This window comes from Engraulis encrasicolus, chromosome 7, assembly GCF_034702125.1.
Source record: "Engraulis encrasicolus isolate BLACKSEA-1 chromosome 7, IST_EnEncr_1.0, whole genome shotgun sequence".
NCBI classification, from domain to species: domain Eukaryota; kingdom Metazoa; phylum Chordata; class Actinopteri; order Clupeiformes; family Engraulidae; genus Engraulis; species Engraulis encrasicolus.
In genome coordinates, this window is record NC_085863.1 from 27807565 (window position 1) to 27828623 (window position 21059).

General features: G+C 42.7%; 1 protein-coding gene and 1 long non-coding RNA gene across 2 annotated transcripts in view; both read left to right on the top strand.

Annotated features, from left to right (window-relative positions):
• Positions 1-21059, top strand: part of LOC134452680 (glucocorticoid receptor-like) — a 93393-nt gene that overhangs the window by 1087 nt on the left and 71247 nt on the right. Inside the window, exons 1-2 of the mRNA XM_063203187.1 lie at positions 1-118; positions 1847-3195. The exon at positions 1-118 is cut by the window's left edge and continues 1087 nt beyond it. Coding sequence (XP_063059257.1) covers positions 1856-3195 — 1340 coding nt within the window. The 5' untranslated portion in view covers positions 1-118; positions 1847-1855. The remainder of the gene's footprint in view (positions 119-1846; positions 3196-21059) is intronic.
• LOC134452683 (uncharacterized) lies at positions 15084-16810 on the top strand. Its single transcript, XR_010035504.1, has 3 exons — positions 15084-15554; positions 16165-16250; positions 16425-16810. It is a non-coding gene; the product is annotated as an uncharacterized LOC134452683 (long non-coding RNA).

A 21059-nucleotide genomic window follows, 5' to 3' on the forward strand; every position in this document is an offset into this window, starting at 1 on the left:
CGAAGATCACGACGTGCTTGGAAACTAATGGACTAACGTTGTATTTTTTTTTAACGATTGTGCCATGTATGTTTGCCCGCTCTTGGAAATGATCTAGACGAGTTGATTTTGGAAGCAGGTAAGGTCTTTTTGCTGTTCGCTTTCTTTCCTTTTAATCCATGCAAAACTTCTGTTTATTTGCTTGTGTTATTGCCGAGTATTCTTATTGGCATAAAAAATAGAACAGCTTGCCAGCAGCTTGGCTGTTGTCGAACATTATCATTACTGTTGCGCTGGGGTTCCATAGCCTACTGTATATCGCAGCTTCAGATAGTGACTGAAGACTGTAGATAAGTAGGCTGTTATGACAGGATTATAACATATTCCTGCTTATTTCGCATTGCCTATTGCCGTAACAACTGACGTTTCTGCTCAGTCTGTTGTTGGTAATGACAACGCACAATTGAAGTTTCACAGGCTATTTAAAATCGCCACGAATTGTGAAATTGTTTGGCCTTATTTTTAAACGCTATAGCCTACTATTGAGAGTAGCCTCTGGCATTCGCTTATTTTTCAAGGAATTTGACGTGCAATTGCCGTGACCTGCCAACAGGTTGCACCACTGCGGTAACTTCATTTTTCAGGCTTTTAACCAACGTTGGTGTCGCAGACGGCTTTGCACACACAACTGGGCAATGTTATTATCAATCTATTCAGCGCCAGTCGTTTTCACTTTTATTGTAACCTACGTCCATTGCGAAACAATTGTGGAGATTCTCTGACTTCCGTCATTGGCACTAATGCAACCCAAAGAACGCCAAATCGCTACAACCCGATGTTATTTTGTATCCGACTCAGCGCCTAGAACTACACATGTCAAGGTATACTGTCCTCTGTGCGCTGACACGTCTCTGATCGCTCTCTTTTCCTTGTTGATTGACATTTAGATGAACGTGCTATTTACTCAAAGAGTAAAGTAGCCTATATTGCAAATAGGCTATGTTAGCTGTCTGTGTTATTCTGTAGTTGCATGCTTGAATATCTCGTCAAAATGTTTCTAAACTTAAAATGACGCTCCTTACAGTTCCACCCATGTTTGGGCCGAGTTAGTAGGCTGCATACATTTTTCCACTTTCCACAAAATGTTGTCGCTGTTGTCTAACTGGCCAGATAAATAACTTTCGTTCAGCTAGCTTTTTGTATTTTGTCTTTTTTAAAAGCACTTCCACCGCATGTTGTGTTTGGGTACGTGCTTGAAGAAAAAGCGTCTGTCCATGGCATTGCTGTCACTCTCAATAAATCTCAGTAGGCTATGCACGACGTGACAGCGAGGTATGCATGATACATGAATGAATTGAAATATCCACATAGAAATGTTCCCACAACTGCGATTGAAGATCTAGTGCTTACCCGATGCCAACATTTTTTTGTGCGAGTGAATACTGGGTGATGATGACTTACTGTTGTGTGTGACTGTTATATGTATCTTTGTCGTTCTCGATTACTGTTGTGTGTGTAATGCAATGGGAGACGAACAGGTAAACAATACTAAATCTATGATAAGTTTGAATTGGATTCTGTGGACCCTATTGGAGTTTGCTCCCTTGTGGTGGTGTGCCATTAAATACCCTAACATCACTTAATATTAACATACAGATACATACATGTTAGCCTATACATAACATATGTGTTATACATGACATTAACATAAATGTAATACATAATATTAACTACATATAGTATAGCCAATATTTCTACTATTGTAAGTGTGTAACCTTGTTTTTTTAACTGGATGAGAAAACTTAAATGGTCATACATGTTGGTAAATATGCCTCTCACTTTCTTTTTGTTTTGTGTTGCCTGGCAGAATTGTAAAATGGATCAAGGCGGACTGAGACGTAACCCCCAGGATAACAACCTGGCTTTTGGCAAGCAGGCGAGCGTGGTGGGAGAGGGGGGCTTTGGGAGTGACATTGGAAGTGGAGGCGGCATGCACGTGTCAGTCACCACAGGGCAGCCTATGCTCAGGTCCCTGTCGGGACCCCGCACCACCGCGGACGGCCCTTTCGGAGGCCTGAACAGCAACGTCAGCAACTTCAGCCTCCAGAGGGACCACCACACACCTCACACGCTCATGGGGCTGGGGCTGGGGCTCCGGGGACTTTCAGGGGCCGGCCACAGGGAGGGGGCCCCCCACGGTAAGGCCACGTTTGGGAAATCCTTGCGGCCCCATCATCCGGACACGTTGGGCCCCATGGGCGTCGGGCTCGGGGACAGCTTTTTGCCCAGTCTGGAGACTCTGGCTGACCTGGGCATGTCCTTCTCCTCTGGCAACCCCTCCTCTGCCGGCCACGTCAGAGAACTGGAGCCGATCAGCATCAAAACGGAGGATTTCTCGCCTGCCATCGACACGGACAGACACACGCCTGGCCTCGGCGGCGGAGGTGGAGATGGAGGTGCGCCGGATTTCGACCTGCTTGATTTCCCGGATGTTGTGGACCTGCCGGACTCGCTGGCCGCACTGGAGCAGCTGTACGTGGCGAACGAGGACAACTTCCTGCCCTCCCTGACCGGGGACGACGGGCTGTTGGGGGACGGCCTCGGCAAGGAGAGCAAGCCTGGGTCTAGTGGTGGTGGTGGTGTTGGCGGCTGCAATGGCGGCGGCTGCATTGGCATGAACGGATCCGAGCCTCAGTCACGGCACCAGCAGCAGCCAGGGCTGTCACTGCCACAGCAGCAGCAGCAGCAGACCCACCAGCCCCTCATGAACATGGGCCAGTCCGGCCCGCAGCCCGGCGGCGGCGGCGGAATCACCGGCATCACCATCAAGACGGAGAAGGACAGCGGCGACTGCATCTCGCTGTGCACGGCCGGCGTCATCAAGATGGAGAACGAGATGCGCAGCCACTGCCAGATGTCGGTGATGGACGCCACGCACACAGGAGGCCCCTCTGCCTCCGTCTCCTCCGTGGGCTCCGGAGGCCTGGGCAGCTCCATGGGATATTTCGGATATGGAACCGGCGTGCCACCCCACGGCATGCAAGGGGAGCATGTGTCCCAGGATCAGAAGCCCCTCCTGGGCCTCTACCCGCCCGTGTCCTCCCTGGCCGACAGCTGGGGCCGGAGCGGCGGAGTTTTTGGGGATCTGGGCGGCATGCAGAGGTCTGGCGACCAGGTGCTGCCTTCTCCATCGTCCTACCTCATGAACTACAACGGGTAAGGTTCACTGGATAACTGTGCTGTGCTGTGCTGTTCTGTTCCTGTGTGTTGTGTTACGTGTTTTGTTGTTTTGGTGCCAAGTAGAGCAGGGTCTGACTCTGGCCTTCGCCTGCCTGGCTGTCTTTTGTTTGTTGTGTGTTGTTTTGAAGTCGGCGTGGCAAATCTTTTAAGTAAGGTGTGTGAAACGGCATACACGGAACGGAATTCGCGGCATGTGTCTTGGTTTTTGGAGTTGGAGGTCATACTGTTTGCCTGGTTCACACCAGACCTCCATACCACAGGTGAGATATGGTCTGGAGACAGCCTACTGAATTTGTTGTAGGGGAGATGTGGCTTTATTGTATCATTTGGTGTGTATATACAAAGCACAGAGACAATTGTGTCACTGCAAACTGCAAACTTCCATTGGTCGAGTAATATGTGTCATCCTCTTTCCACCCGTCCTTGCTCGTGGATTGGCTCCCTACCTCAGGCCAGGCACTTTGGGACGAGCATCCATGCTGTCTTTCAGATCGGAATGATTGTGAAAAGCAGCATGGGATTTCACAGTCTAGCTATGGGGTGTCCATTCACTCTCCCATTCAAACATGTTGCGAGGTAAGCCCCATGGACCGGATGTAGAAGGGCGTGACTTAGCCAGTGTTGCTCTGAGGCCCCACCTTCATGCAGTTGAGGAGGAAGATGCACATGTGCACATCCCGGCCTCAGTGTGTATAGGCCCAAGCAGGGCTTAAAATGAACACCAGTCAACCGGACAAATGCAGGTGAAATTTGAGATTGGCTGATTGAAAAGACCAACTTACTAACTTTGACCCATTAGGGAATGTGTGATTGGCTAGTACGATAGTATGACGCAGTAACAGTACGCAGTACGCAGTAACAGTAACAGTAAGTAACAGTACGCAGTTGTGTAAAGACGTAGTCATTACAATTCTGATGAAAGCAATGTTAAAACAGAGTCTCTGCACAAATGGGTTAAGGTGCATTCAAGTCTCAGAGTGAGGAGAATGCACACTTTTGCGTTTTATTATAGCAGAACATCAACCATTGTATCCTTCTTGATGAAAACCCCTTAAGACACTACCTCTGTTCTAAATGAGCTTTTACCAGAATGGCAATGACTAAGTCGTAATGTATTACTAAAGGCCCTGTGCACTGTCATGGAGGTACTATGGTAGTGAAGTTTTTTTCAGTGACTATTACAATGTCCCAGTGGCGGGACGGCGCCTGGTAAGGGACTACTGTACAACACACACAAAAAGGATTTGAAGTGGCCAGACTCCTCTCTCTTAAACAGTTTCGGTGGAGTGCACTGAAAAAAAGAAACCTTTTGCACTGCTGCCATTGAGCGCCTGTAACGACTTTGTGTTTGTGTTTGCACAAGCAATGGAGACATAGTTCATAACTGATTGAAAAAAAATATAGACGGTATGCAGATTTGCTGCCAACTCGCAAAATTGGCTTAAATGTATTTAGTCCTCGCAAAGGCTAGAGCGTGAACTCGTCTGCCCAAGTAAGTCAATTACGCTTCACCCCTCAGAAAAAAATGAAAGCTGACTGTCTGACAAGCTTTAGTCTGCTTCAGTATCTGTGACCTAATGTGCAACACACAGCTGATATGTGTGCATTACAAACTGCTCAGTATTTACACGACATAGTGAGTTAGTGTCTAATCCAAATATCTTCTCTGTTAATTGCACCGTCGATTGTCCTTGGGAATGTGATAGTTTGTTACTGTATACATACGGAATGTGAAGGGAGAGGCTGCATATACTCTGCCCTAAGGTTGTGTGTTCATTAGGCTCTCTCTCTCTCTCTCTCTCTCTCTCTCTCTCTCTCTCTCTCTCTCTCTCTCTCTCTCTCTCTCTCTTTCTTTCTCTCATTCTCTCTGTCGCTCAAATTCAACATTCAAATTCAAAAAGGGGTGCTTTATTAGTTATCGGCAGTGTTGCCAAAGCATTTCATACAAATAACAAGACAAAACAAAAGTACAATCGCAATTACCTTTACAATGGAGCATTGTGTTTGTGTGTCTCTGTATGTGTGTGTATGTGTGTGTGGAGAGAGAAGGTTGAATAAATAGTGCCAGAATCTTAACTGGTGTATACTGAAACAGTTATTATTACTGTTAATATAATATCTCAAGGTGCCTTGCGTAACACCTCACTCCCACACACACACACACACACACACACACACACACACACACACACACACACACACACACACACACACACACACACACACACACAGAGAGACACACACACACGCACACAGTACTGGCTGTAGCACTGTGAGTAAAGTCAAGCATGCTCACCGGCTGATTTTTACGAGAGTAAGCAGAGCACTGAAGCACGAAACCAGTGTCTGATGGCCCTCATTTACATTGGAGATAAGTAGGCTGGCATGCAATATGTATTATAAATGTATCACGGCCCAAGCAGAGATATCAGCGCTGCACAGCCTGGTGGAAATGGGCAACTGTAAATACTCAGATGGTGGAATTGGATCCTTCTGCATATTTACTGTTCAGATTATCACATTGAGGAGTAAGGAATCCTTTCCTCTGTTCTTCTAGAATTTGACTTGAACATTCTACAGCTCCCATAGAACTCTGCGTTAAAAATCCTGCAGAGTGGTTCTGACATCATAGTGAGAAGTCCCAACTTTTGCTAAAATTCTAATCACATATATGTAGTCCTCAAAGGGTTAATGGAAGAACGGAGAAGAACCGAGGGAGGGGAGAGGAGTAACTGGATGACTGGACAGAGTTCTGTTGACCTGCCTCATGCAGTGCCAGGTAATGGAGGATGGTGAAGTGGTAGTGATGAATCAGTGATTAGCGCTTGTGGCTGTGGGAGGGAAAGCATGGAGATATTGAGGTGAGGTGAGAGAGTGGGTCTACAGGCTGGAGTTCAAAGTTGCACTATGTGGATGAGGATGGTGGCCAGAGAAGGTATTGCAACTATGCTGCTCATTGAAATGGCGCTGCCTTTTGCCACATTTGATATTTTCGTGAATATTTACTATGTAATAAACTATTATTAGTAGTATGACCAAAGTACAGTAAGTTTTGCAGCTAAAAATGTCCATTTCTGGAAATTCAAAATGACGAGCACCATGGATAAGATTTTGAAAAATGCAATTTTCCCAGCCATAATGAATACTTAGAATTTGATAGTGGTGGTACATGGAAATAGTATCATTTGTGGATGGGCAGCATGAATTCTGGAAATAAACTACTAAAATATTACACAATGCACCTTAAAGCAGGAAATGAGCAGGACTAGGACTGTAATGAGACTACTACTTTGGTATCAACAGCATGGCCCGCTATCATGTGAGCAGGAAGAAATAAACAGTAATAAAACAGAAACAGAAATAAACAGCTCCCGGTATAACATGCTTTATGGAGCATGCAATATATTATTTTTATAAATAGAAATTCTTGATGCACTTCTGTATATTGTTTGCACATAAGCAAGCGTTTGTATCCGAGACAGAGTACAGTACACTTTGGGTTGCATGGAAACAGGACAAATATCCCCATATGTTAAAATACATACCTGTATTAGCATTGCCTGTTTTATTCACAAATTATCAGCTTTCTTCTAACTGCAGTAACTAACTTTTTTAGAAGGTCAGTACATAGATGACAATATATAGAATGTGAACAAAATAAAATCGCATTGCCATACTTTGTACTGTAGGTGAAGTCTGTAGTTGTGAAGAAAGGGCAGGCTAATGTACAGACTGAGGGATGGTATGGCGGTAACAAAGCCGTGGACTGTGGGCTAAATCTAGGCCGAGACCATGTGATCCACATACTGAACGTAAGCCTTTAGGCTGGGGGTGGGAACAACGAAAGAGCCCCATGACTGATCATTTTCTGTCACGTCATGATTCTCTCTCTCTATTGGGATTTTTTTCTGTAGGTTTTCATGAGGTTGGGATTGGGAAAGACACCAAAAACTTTTCGTTCCTCTTTGGTAGATTTGCTTTGATAGTGTCACACAGGTTGGGGCACATCACGATTCAGAAGAAGTTGATTCATTTACTATTACTTCACTCCATGTACTCTACCATAGTTGATCACAAACTCTAGAGAATAGTGTCACAATACTCAAATAAAGGATGACCAGATGGGCAGATGATTGGAGGGCAGATGGGTAGGACGTTAAATATTGATTACTGATCAAGATACAGGAATGTTTGTTCTCTGATTGCTTCCTGATCTACTGCAAAAGAATAAAATAAAATAATAGTAATAATAACAACAACAACAACAACATCATCATGATTATTATTTTTTATGATTTATGTATTTGTTTTTAATTCATTTATTTGTTTGTTTATTTTTTATTTTTCTTCTTCTTCTTCTTCTTCTTCTTCTTCTTCTTCTTCTGAGGTGGTTACCACAGAGGCTGCTCTAAAAGAAAAATACAAAGTTACCTTTTTTTTCTTTTCACCGAAAACTTTTCAGGTTTCAAGCATGAAGGGCTGCTTATGGTAGGCCTGCAACAGGGTTTGCCATCGCAGGAATTTGCAGGAGTAGAATGTCAATAATTTCACAGTGTGTTTAGCAAGAGCCAGGTTTGGACGTATCTGGGTCAGTCCGTCTGTTTCTCTGGTGGGCTGTGGGGCAGGTGCTTGACCTAATCCTGGAAGCACTGTGTTTGAAAAGGCCCTGTGCCGGGCTTTAACGTCGAGCAGGCCCACCTGATAGAAATGGAAGGCTGCTATGAAAATTAATGAACGGTAGACACAGATATACAGTGCATATGCTGCCACAACCTTAATTTGCTCAGTGCTGTTAACTGTCTTTGCACATGAAGCATAAAAAATGCTCAGGGGGGTTAGGGGCTTTCGTAACGCACTTAGCAGTAAATAACTCCAAATATTACTGTAGGGTTTGTGTTGTGGGTATAAATAGCTCCAACTGAGAAGACAAATTGTGATTTCTATCTTGGTGTGTCATCTTTTATGCTCAAGGTCGATGAGACGTGCCATTGATTCAATTAGATTTATTGAGATGTATTTGACTGAGATGTATATCATTTAGGCCAGTCCACTTGTTGTTGTGGAGAAGGTTTATATAGAAACATTTGTTATCGTCCAACGCATATTTGACTTTAAACTTGACTTTGTGTGCACCCTTGGCCCAAAGTTTTGCTGCTATTTGGGTCGGGTGTAAGCTTGGTGCTTTAGCATTGATGCGAGACCAGCTCAATAGCCAGAAACCTTACAGAGGAGGGTGAGAACTGTGTCGTAGAGTGCCCATTCCGATGTCCCGGGACTTTTCTCGTGCAAGAAGTGACCACTGCTCGTTTATACAGTATCCTAACTCCCCTCTTCTCATTATCGAGTACAGTATATTCCCCCCCTCCTCCGTTCCTCCTCCTTTTCCCCCGGCATGTCTAGATTCTTTGTGTTGTTTAAACTTGTTTCCCAATCTGAGAAAAGAGGTACTGGAATTTCCTGCAGAGTGTGCAGAATGCTGCAGAGTTTTCTGTCTGTCGCATGCATGCTCACGGGTGGCTGCAAAAGAAGACTGAAAGACGGGCATAGGTGTGTTTGTGTGTGTGTGTGTGCGTGCGTGCGTGCGTGCTTTCGTGCGTGCTTTCGTGCGTGCGTGCGTGTGTGTGTATGTGTGTGCGTGCATGCTGGGTGGATGGTGGTTGGGGGTAATTCAGGTGTGTAATCTCGCATTTCTTACTCTGCATGTGACCTTGAAGTGCTTCTACAGTCTGGCATAGGAAGACAGAAGAGAGACACACATGTGCAGGGAGAGAAGTCAGCTAAAGCACTGTGGAGAGTCCCACTGGCATCTCCTGTGGTGCCTAAGTAGTTTAACTGGCCATGTCCTATTGATATGACTGGCTTACCCATTGAGCCGTGCTACAAACCACTACTGGATCAGAGGGTAGGGGTGGAATTAGGTTAGGGCAGTGGTTCTGAAACTGCAGGTCAGCGGTGCATTTCTCGAAAGAGAAGTTGTTAGCCTGTTAGCAACTTGTGTAGTTGCCAATGGGAAAATGCATCGAAAACAACAAAGTAGCTAATGTAGTAAGCAACTTTGGTTTTGAGAAATGCACCCCAGGACTGCAGGGGTGTCAAGTAGCTTACAAAAATACACATAATTCCCACAAGGACAATTCAATACACATATGATACAACACAGGTAATATCAGGGAGGGGGAAAATAAAAAGTAAAGAAAAGAAATAATAAAAAGGCTATTGTGCAAAGACATAGTAGGTGAGTAGGTGTAGACAAATGTGCTAAAAACATATACTCTGTGAGTAAGTCTCCGTTTGGCAAGTCTTTGCTGGATTTCTGCCCCTCTGACGTGTTTTGCGGGTATATAAAGTGTTCCCTCTGTCAGGGGTCTAGCGCAGCATGAGCAGGGTTGCCTCTCGTCTCCCATACTGTGCATGGTGCCTCTGCGATCCTCGGGGGGCCAGCCTGAACGGATCTAAGGGGCTCAGGCAGGAATGTAAAAGGACAGTACTGTATATACCCCTGATGATACAGCACTGAGGCTAAACTCGTTCCAGATTTGAAGTCAAGTCATTTAGTCAAGTCTAGTAAACATTTAGTTGATCATTAGTTCATTATTTATAAAGTGTTTATAAAGTTGTGAATAGGTAGTTATTCTAAAGTGCTACCGTTAATTGTTAAAGCAGTTTGAAATACAACAGAAGCGGCTGACCAAAGTGCTGGTCTTGCTGGGCAATAGAAGCATACTGAAAGAGTGTATCACAGTCAATTCTACAGGACATTCGCTGCCACTGCCAGTTTGTTAGTAATATAATCAAGTGCTCCCTTGCCTGTTATTAAAAAAAATATTGTGTCAGTTTTGAAACATTTTATGTTTTATAACCGATAAACTTCATTGGGACATCGTAGTAGTCAAATCTTGATACATGAACTGTGTGCATGCAGGGACAAGCATTGGGTGGGAGGTACGGATTTGTAAACCTACTGTATAGATGTGCATTGGCAGCGGAGGTTACTTGGGATTATGGCCACTATCAAGTCAGATACAGACAACAGGTCCTCATGGTTCACATACGTTCAGCCAAGAGCTCAAGGGAACGTATCGCTAATCCTAGATACACCACGTATCTCTGTGTTGGTTCAAAAGTTCATCATATCTAGTCTGATGACAGTAGCACCTGGTATGCTGATTAATATTGCCCCACTTTAGCATCTGTTGAAAAGCTAGGCTTTGTTGTGTCCATTATATACATGTGTGTCCTTTTTTCCCCTGCAGAATAAGATCTAGCAGCATTTGTATCAGATGTGGCGGGTTTCTGACTAGATCATCTTTTATAAATCCAGTTCACTATATTACAGTAAACCACAGACAGGATCTGACTGTTATTTATGTACTTAACTGTTATTAGATTTGTCGAGTGGTAGCAGCAGAGCAGATGATGATGCAATCCACGAAGGCCTGTGCAATAACACAGACTGAAATAAATGAAGAGAATGCCCCCCGCACAGCATATGCACACAGGCGGCATGACATTGCCACACTTTTACAGTGGGCAAACAAATTTCACAGTAGAGCAACACCTTGTAACTGTCCCGGGAATAATAGTCATGCTACCTTCAGTGTCCTCCAGATGTAGGCTAGTGCATTTGGGTCTCTGTGGACTTAGCCTCTTACGGCCCTCGTGGCTGTGATACGTGTCGTCCTCCTTACAGTTTTCTGTCTTGCCCGTTTCATGGTGATATGGCAAGTTTATAGACTCCATATCTAGGTTAAGTTATGTATTGTGTGCATCAGTGCTTTGCACTGCCCAAAACCAGACAGTAAAGTCCAGTTGAGGAACCTTTGGTCTTTATACTGATAAAGGTGAACAATATTTTACAGAGCTGTGTGAGTGCTCATGGCCTCGAGGGATCGAATTGGGGTGAGCAACCTTTGCTAGCTGTTTCGTGGTTGGGTGTAACAGCACATTGTTGAGCTCCGTTTTAAACAACCTTGGCAATGAGACAGCATCATCCCCATTGGGATACTGTGATGTTTTTGTTCTGTGGAATCCATCATGGGTGTTCATTTTATAGATGGTTTTCAGCCCGGGCCTGTTTTCATTCCGATTCTTGTCAGATATCAACATCGTGTTGCATTGTGGTGAAATAACCTTAGATGACTCTCCAATGAGTAAAACGATTTGATGTTGTTGCCGCAGCAGATCAAGACGCAAGATATAATGTTGCAAAACTTTTGCATGCGTTACCGTACACACTTTTTCTACAGAATCTTGCGACATGTGGCACGTTTGACATTTCTTGTCACCACTGCTGTTTCGCAATCTACTATAATTCCATGGAAGTAAGGCCAGCGATATCAGTTGCACGTGTCTGCATGCGAAATGTAGGGCACACAGCAAACATATCTCTGGCCTTAATTGGGACACTTATCGTAAGATTCACCCTTACGGACGACATTAAAAGCATGGGTTTTTATGTCATCAATCATGCATCAGTAATACAATGCAGTTAGCTTTGCACAAAAAATGCTCTTGGTTCTGATTTGCTTTCTAATTGTTTTTCTCTGTGATATGCGATAGGAGAACATCGAGAGCTCTCTTTTCATAGTGGAGTCAAAAACAAAGCTTCATCTAGTAATTTCATGGAATTTCCCATTTAGGTAACACCTGCTTGTTGCTGTATCCGTAACTTTTTACCTTGCTGGGAAATATTGTGAAGTGACACATTGTGTCACGTTGTGTCAATATTTCTCTCACACTTTTCATGAAGGTATAGTAGTAAGCTTAATACCTACTAATATAAAGATCAGTGGCTAGGAGGACCTGATAGATATGTTAGCCGATATATTAGTCTTCCACGTTCATCTCGAGTTGTTTACTCCTGCTGTTGCCTTGTTTCCTTAGCAGTTGTAAATCACTCATGTCAGCTGTAAACCAGAGAGCTCAATTGTTAACCCTTACTTTTCCACAGTAAACCCAATAACGTTTGTGTTCATAATGCGTCACCATAGTCATAGTAGGGCCGTATGCATTATGTGCATAGTCGTCCTTGAAGCAGTGTGCTTTCTTTGAATCACCTGGTCATCCTTAACCCACTGTTTTCTCTAAAGCCCCATTGGGGGCATTTCCAATATTCCCATGGCAACAGGCTATGCGTAACGTCCATCTATTGCTTTTCCTTGTGTTTGGTGATGTTGTTGATGTTGTTGTGGTGGTGGTAGTGGGTTTCGCTGTGGCACTGTCATCTAGGCTCCAAGCGGCACACAGCAGGTCTAGCTGTTGAAAATGGGGACGTGCGGTATTTAGTGATAAAGACCTTTTGAGTGCGAGCTTAATGCTTTGAGCTGTGCGATAATGCTGGTGACCTTTTGATTTTAACACCTCAGCGTTGCCAAGTGTGCGCGGCGGGAGCGTCTTTTTAAGAGCCCGGCTCAGGTGCTAATTTCTCCCGCTGGTTCTAAAAGGACACCCACGGGTCCCGAGGTGACACACACAAAAAAATGAGTAAAAACAGGGATTTGAGAAGGGTCCCCCCATTGCTGCTGTTGGGTTGTTGTTTTGATTGTTGGAACAGGTTTATCCCTGGTAGTGCAGCTACACTATAGAGAGCAATAGTGGGGAATTCCGTTATCAGCATCATTTATTGGCGTATGATCATTTGATAACGAAAAGCTCTGGATAGGATTAGACTCCCTGACCGCTCATTGACTGCAGTATGACCGTGACTGTTTTCACCTTTGGTACTCAACGCTGAATTAGATTTTGTGCTGTATGTGTGCCTTAATCTTTCACGCAGATTGGCAGAGACAAAAAAAATGTTCTGTTACAGAGCTGAGCTTGTGAGTGTATGAAAGCTTCAGCTTGGAAAAGGTGATTTGATGAAGAGAATCAATGCACACACTGCTAAACATGTGTTTCCATGCAGATGTTAGCATTTACTGGCCTTCTGAAGGTTTTCAAGGTTTTTAATCTTTTCCATTTTTTTGAGTGTATGTTGACTGGCATGCTAATTGAGCTGAAAACAATTACTGGAGATGACAACCAATAGTCTTGTGTTGAGTGTCACTCACTCGTCTCCAGACTCTTGGTTTCCCCCAGTGACGTCTGCAGTATCTGAGAACCCATTGAAACACTCCATTTCTTTATGTGAATGTTGTTGAATGGTTATTATTTTGAACAATGCTTTTAGTTGAGCTAATGTGGCAGCATACGGTACGGTACATGTAATATAATGAATATTGCAACAGAGACGACAGAATAGCAGAGACGGCAGCCGCAGGCCCAGTTTCAGCATAGGAGGCTGTTGGCCAGTGAACTGCAGAAACAACTAGGATGTGACGATTCTAGTAAACCATAAGTCTTCATTCATTCATTCATTCATTCATTCATTCATTCATTCATTCATTCATTCATTCATTCATTAATGCATCCATTAATTCATTCATTCATTCGTTCATTCACTGACTGGTTGGCTCAATCTCTCATTCACTTCATTCGTGCACCCACTTTGTCTTTCATTCACTCTTGCTCTGTTCTTTTTTCTCTTCCTGTCTTGTTCTATTTTTGTTCCATGTACTGCTCCTTTGTTCCTTCTGCGGGGTAGTATTGTCATTATTCACACAGAGGTCACGGCCATCATACGCATAGCTAGCCAAATACAATGTGCCACAAACCCCAATGTGCTTGGCCACTGTCAGAGGGAAGAGTCCTGTCTCTTCTTGCATGGGTTATTTGGGGTGCCTCCCAGAGTGATGTCCAGGCAGGGACCCTGGGGATTCACGGTGCATTGCCACTGGGTTTGTGGAAAAACAACTCTTTTTTTTTACAATGCAATACATGAAATTGCTACAGCAGTAGCAAGATGAATTGTTCTATAGGCCCCAATTTAGCATTAAAAGAACTATTTTAAATAGTTGTGATAACTATCATTTGGGGGTTTGATTGTGAGGGGGTTCTTGGCAATTGTTCTGCTCCATTACAATTCTGCTCTACAGTATTAGTTTGTGATGTGAGGAAGACAATATGGATAACTGTGGACAGACACTTGATGTGTGGAGGAAGATGTTGCCAGGAAAGAACATTTTTTTTTCGATGTTGGATCTTCTCATGAATGTTAAAACATGTTTTTTCTAGTATTTGACATGCATATCTTTTTGTGTAGTAAGCCAGAGACCCAGTTCTGTTAAGTTCATACAGTGTTAAAAAGGATTTGTGGACTTGGATTTGCTGAAGCTCTACTGCTGTCGTGCTTGTCGAGTTTAAACTCATTACCCATTACAACAAAGTAGTAAGAGTTACCACTCATCAACGTCCACTAGAACATTATGCGAAATCAAAGTGATCCTTCAAATTAATTTTAATATATGCCGCCTGGGCATTTCCACAAACACTTAAACACACACTATCAGTTCACTGAACTTAGTCAAAGCAACAAGATGATTGTGTCATACAAATATATATTTTCCTACAGGGATATCTGGTTCATATCTGCTGTCAACATTCCATAGTTCTCTCTCAACCCTCATGTTTCTCAACTCACTTCTGTAACGTATGTAGTGACCACTTTCTTCCGAAGACTGTCTTCTACCGCTTTTTCTGTGTAACTACCGCTAATTGGGCTCGTGTTGTGTTGTCATGTCATGTCGTGTCATGTTGCGTGTGTGTGTGCGTGTGTGCATGTTTCACAAGAATACAGTCATTCACATTTCCCATCAACACCATCCTCGGTTATCCCAATGCAGGAGAGCTGCAGCTGCTTAGAGCAATAAGGGGTGAGCACAAGGTCAGCCATTTTGAAAAAAACGTCCTCACGTCAGCCTTGCCTGTACAGCTGCAGCCTCCTGCCTTACTCGCTCGGTGGAAGCGCCTCGGGTTTATCCATCATTTGCATTGACGTCACAATATTACGTAATCGATTTTGCTGGACGGCAGAAGTACACATTCGTACATAGGAATTATATGCAGACGAAGACAACTTTGACCATAAAATACCAAAGAAACACGTAGTTCTTGTATTTTTTTTAAACGGGATATGTACCTGGCGTTATCAGGCTAGGTTGGCCACGGTGGATGTGTTCAAATCATAGATTTATTCAAATGTATTCTGCTCCACTAGATGGCATAACGCGGACGAGCGGTACGAGAAACTGGGAGAAGAAGAGAAAGTTGTTGCTTGCTTCCAGCCATGAACTTACTCTGCCTGCGATATATTTTTTTTATCCCGTGTTTATTTTCTTCAGTAAAGTTGTGAACTTAAACCAAACCTCTGCATTGGCAAAATAAGCACATTTATGCACCGTTTCTTCATTGGTGGCTGGGCACCGCGGCTGCATCCTCTTCTTCGTGGCATGGCACAGGTAAGATAATGCTGCTAACCTAACTTACTAGGCTACAAGACGCACGGTACATTTTGTGTCAGGCATTTCGCAAAGTGGTGTTTTGAAAAGCATATATTTTCATCTCAGATGTATCTTGTAGGTTAACTTGAATTCTCTCGCTTCGTTTCATCCAAGTGGATTTCATTGTTGTTTCAGTCTGCACAATGTAGGCAAATATGAAATATAATTCTATATCTTATCTTCTGTTTACATATCCAATATGTTCATTTGTACTGTATTATTATTGACCACTTATGTTACCAGTTCATCACTGCTACCTGTCCTGTCTTGCACTTTCTGTCTGTCTGTAATTGTCAGTCCTGTCCTGGCATGGTAGAGAGAAAACGTCGTTTCCCTTGTATGACCATAAGTGACAATAAAAGCTGACTTGACATACTTCAATGTTTCAAATCGGTGTTGCATTACATTGCACATGTAGAAACACATAGGACAGAATGTCGGTTACATACTTTGATTAAATAATTTTGATTTGATTTGATTAAATAAATCATTTGAAAAGATGACCTTCACAAGAGAAAGAAAAGCACAACAAACCTGTTATTTATCTTTTATTGTTTTTATTGTTTAGTAATTGCAGGTTCATCAGTCAGGTGGTCAGCACCCAAACTAAAACCATGCGTCATGGTGGCCAGGAATTGCATCCCAGCAGCACAGGTAAATACATGACTAGTAAGTTGGGATGAGTGTTATTTTCTGACATTTTACATCACAGTTTAATTCAGACAATATTGCCAAGGGAGTCAATTATTCAGTACTGTACCAATACATTACAATGCATGGCTAGATTCATTTAAATAGCATGTTTGTCTTTTCTTTTTTTCTAATTAGATGGGGGAGCCAACATGAAGAGGTGTCCAGAGAGGCTTCTTCCTCTTTGGCTTTGCAGCAGCACCAGGACCTCACCATCAGTGATGCTGTTCATCCATCGGGCCTACCCTTACATTCCTCCCCTGATGCACTGATCACCTGTACCAGTTGCTGGAGTTTTCAGAAGGGCTCTAAATTAACTTTTTTTATTCACTAGTAGCCAAAATGGCTAGTATGTTAATCTCCAAACATACCGGTACATTAAATAATGGGTCAAAGTGCCAAGTATGTTTTCTTTTCTACCAGCAAAACTTAATTTTCCCCAGCATTTGGCTGGTGAGCCCTGGTTGTCATTGATGGTGAGTAGCTGTGATAATAAATAACTGAAATGATGAAGTCCATCCAGACATGTCTTGCTTATTTTATTGTACTAATACAACAACGTAGAACATTTTCTGTGAAAGCCCAACTGGGAAACTCCAACTCCCATTGACATTGTGACACAGCACACAAGTGTTCACTGCACGAAATTGCATTTATGCTTCACCCGTGCAAGGGGGCAGCCCCCAATGGCGCCCCAAGGGAGCAGTGTGGCGGTACCATGCTCAGGGTATCTCAGTCATGGAGGAGGATGGGGGAGAGCACTGATTACTTAACTCCCCCCACCAACCTGGTGGGTCGGGAGTCCAACCGGCAACCTTTGGGATACAAGGCTGACACTCTAACCACTTACCCATGACCGCCTGTCAATCTTCAGTCTAGTCTAACTAATTATATTGTCTCCACTAAATGTATATCTCAGGTGACATGGGTATACTGGTATGGGGATAGTGCTGTATGTAAATAATATTAACCCATTTCAGCCGGCACCAAAATGCCAGCTAATTGCCTATGCCCCTTTTAAGAAAGGTGTCCTCATCCTATAAAAAAAACCCAAATAACTAAATAAGTCTCTGAAGCACATACAGACATGATATGAGTTTTAAAAGCTAAGACCATCCTCTTGCATTAGAACATGTTAATTCAGCTCTAACATACCCACATTTTTAATCTAAAAAAATCTAATATGCCATGCCTAAATGCTGTGTCGCTCCAGGCACCTAGGTCAATACAACGAGTACACAGCATCCAGCATCAATGGGTTGACTATTACAGGCCTAGTTCAGGCCTATTACAGGCCTAGTTTATTAATATAAATAAGTACTTGCACGTCTATTGTACATGTCCACCCCACAATAGATATCCCCTCCCATCACCTACAAAACCTTGAAATGTATTTGTACTTTGTGTCTAAAAATAAAGTCTTTGAGCCATTGAATGAACTGATTACTACATTGAGTTGGTGTGATTAAGAGGTTGAAATCGGCTAAACTTGACTTGGTGTGCTGGACCTCTGGCTCTTCCATACATCCAATGTGTCATGACATCAGATCATCGGTCTTCTCATCTGGAGAAACAGAAAGATAACACTTAGCTGACACTTATCCAAAGCAACTTCGTTACTCACAGTGAATTGTCCCTGCAGCATGGGGCTTGGTGCCTAGCTCATAGGCCTACTTCAGCCTGGATGGGAGGTGAAGGGAGAGGTGTAGGATGGGATTTGAACCTGCAACCCTCCAATCGTAATACCACTTCCCAAACCATTAAGCCTCTGATGTGTGTGACTGATTTCAGAGGGCAGACAATTTGGATGACAACACAACAAAGTGGTGGACTTCATATTAACAACATCGACACTGGTGGGCCTATGCATGTCATTATAAATAGGCCAGCATGGATAAGGTGATTGGCATTTCATGACAGCATCATGCTGAAGAGTAGGCCTACTACTTGGGAAATCAGCGCTAGAGATGTACACATGGTTTATTTTTACATTTGAACCTTAACAGTATGAACGTCATAGCCTTGCTATTTCACCAAGAGCTTTATGAATTCCGTGTTTATGTTACAGCCTGCAATAGCATACGTCCATCATAGCGTATTGATGCTGATAATTAACGTTAATCATGGAAAGCATCTTACATTGACCACACAGAAAAAGCCACTGAAATTGCACATTAGACTTAAATTAACTAGCGTTCACGAATTAAGACACAAATGATGATACAAAGGATGGCAAATGAGAAACTTACCGTGGTGCTCATCCAGCTACTTGAGTAGGCTAGTTTGATGGTTTTCCAGTTGGTTGCCGCGATTCACCTCAGCTTTCTCGTTTTATTTTGAGATCCAGTGAAAAGTCACGCCTGGGTTGTAACCCTATCTGTTTTTGTAACAAACAGCACAATGGGTGTTCACGGTGTTTAGTTTATCGTCGATCTATGTTACGTTATGAGTTACTAAACGTTGCGAGTCCCATAGGAATCCATTCATCAATGCGGCACTCTTGCCGTCCAGTACAGAGCTATAGAGAAAGAGTTGTCCTGAAGCCGTTGACGGCCGCGGACGAGCATGGCTGCTCTACATCCGGGGTTTCGCCGTCACTTCATTTTGCTCAAAGGGTCCTGTGCAGCAACGGGGACGCCATTGAGTGTCGTTGGCGTGTCGACCACTTCCCAGGTAAGTTGATATAATAGGGAGATTAATCAAAGTTGTCTGTCTGTGTCAGCGTAAGCTATCACAAGTACAGTCTCTGAGGATGTAATTTTTCCAGTTTGGGTAATATAAAATCACAATGGTAATGTGAAAACCCGTTAATTGTGTGGTAGCGTTTTCAGCACGGCGCTTGGTTCAACTTTGGATTTTGACGTGTTCGCAAAACATCAATGCTACCTTTCAATCTATATTTTAAACGATGACATGTCACATATGTCGCATATTTTATAAGATACCGTCCTGTTGTCTTCTGTCAATATCCATACAGTCGTTATGTTTGATTTCAGAGCTATTTGCTTACGGTCATTTATAGCTAATGTTTCTAAGCTAGCTGAAGGCTAATGTCAACAAAGTTATACTAGTTGATGCACGGAGATCTTTTGTGCTAACTAATTAGATCCAGTAATGGACTACGAGGCATTCAAATGCTGATGTTGATGGCTTCAGGTATTACTTAAGTAGAATTTGGGATTTTTGTGCCATTGAGTGTCTATTGTGTCGTGTGTCGACACAGGCTATCACAAGTACAGTCTCCGAGGATGTTTGTTGTTTTTGGGTAGTATACAATGGTGATGTTACCTGCTCATTTGTTATGCTGACATTAAGCTTACATTACTCGTGTATCTTTACGATAGCTAGATTCACAATGAACTGCGAGGCATTGAAATGCTGATGTTCATTTTGTCATTTTTCTGTTCGAATCTAGATTCTATAGCTATTTTAAAGCAGATGGTGTGCTGAAGCTGTGAGCTCGTGATGATCAGGGTAAAGTGCTGTTTATACATACCTGGGTATTTTGATAAACGAACATTTTCTTCTCTACGCTTAGCAAAATATTTTTGTTCACATCACAGGCAAATACGCATAAATATGCAGTTGAGAGCTGTCATAAATACGTTAAGCCTGTGCGCCGTAAGTGGAAGTCTGCGTTTATATACAAACGCTAACCGGAGATTTTAAAGAGTTTTTTTTGGAACTTCATTTATAGAAGGAAAACCTTCGTTTGTGAACGAAAGGCACAACCGAAGGGGAAGGTCTTAATATATTTAAATACCCGGGTATGTATGAACAGCACCTGATTAGAGTGTGGTTCATATTATTTTCGGTCAGATATTAGTGTGTGACATTACCAAAGAACTGCAAGAATTATTTTTTGTGTACTTGTGTATTAACTACAATCAGTAAAATCATAACCTGGTAGCCTATTCGTCAACGTTTCAACATTGCAGTGTTAATATTTCAGTCGTTGAACAGTTTATGATTAATGCTTGCCTTTCTGTTTTAAAGCTTTCTGTTGGTCTCCCACCCACCAGCAAACTGAAAACCTGCTGGAGCAATCCTGGCGTATTTCCCAATAAGCTGTAGACTTGTGATTCAAGCTGGAAGACACAAACCACTCATATGACCAAAAGGTAAGGTTACTAGGGTTTTTTATCAAAGGGGAAAACGCAGGCACAGTGCCCTCATGCCAGACATAATTTCTCCACAACATTCTAATTATTGCAAACACATCAACTGTAAAGTGTTTTGGAGACAAGAGAATATATGTAGTTAATTGAAATTCACAATCCAGCAATACAATGATAGATTCGACAAATTGTACTAAACTCAAAATGTAGGGATGTGGTGGGTGCAGTAGTATACTCATTTTTGCACTACCATAATTTCATAATTTCACTGATATTAACAATATTTTTGAATTGTAAGTTCAACTGTCTGTCAAACATTTATTCAAGTTTTACAACTTCATAGAACTTAATAATAATAATAATAATAATAATAATTGTATTTGTATAACACTGTTTCATACAAGGCATGTAACTCAAAGTGCTTAACAAAATGGGAAAAAAAACTTCATTGTTAGAGATGGATTTAAAAGGAGAGGTATAGAGGAGAGGCAGAAAGTAATGTCATCGTTAACTTTAGTTAACAATTTTAAGTAATGTCATTGTTAACTTGGTTAACAATATGATCTACCATAAAAGACACATTTTGATTCAGTTTGGTTATATGTTGGTGGAGACCGCTACAGCAGGCTGGTGCAGGAGGTGGTGTTGGTGGAGA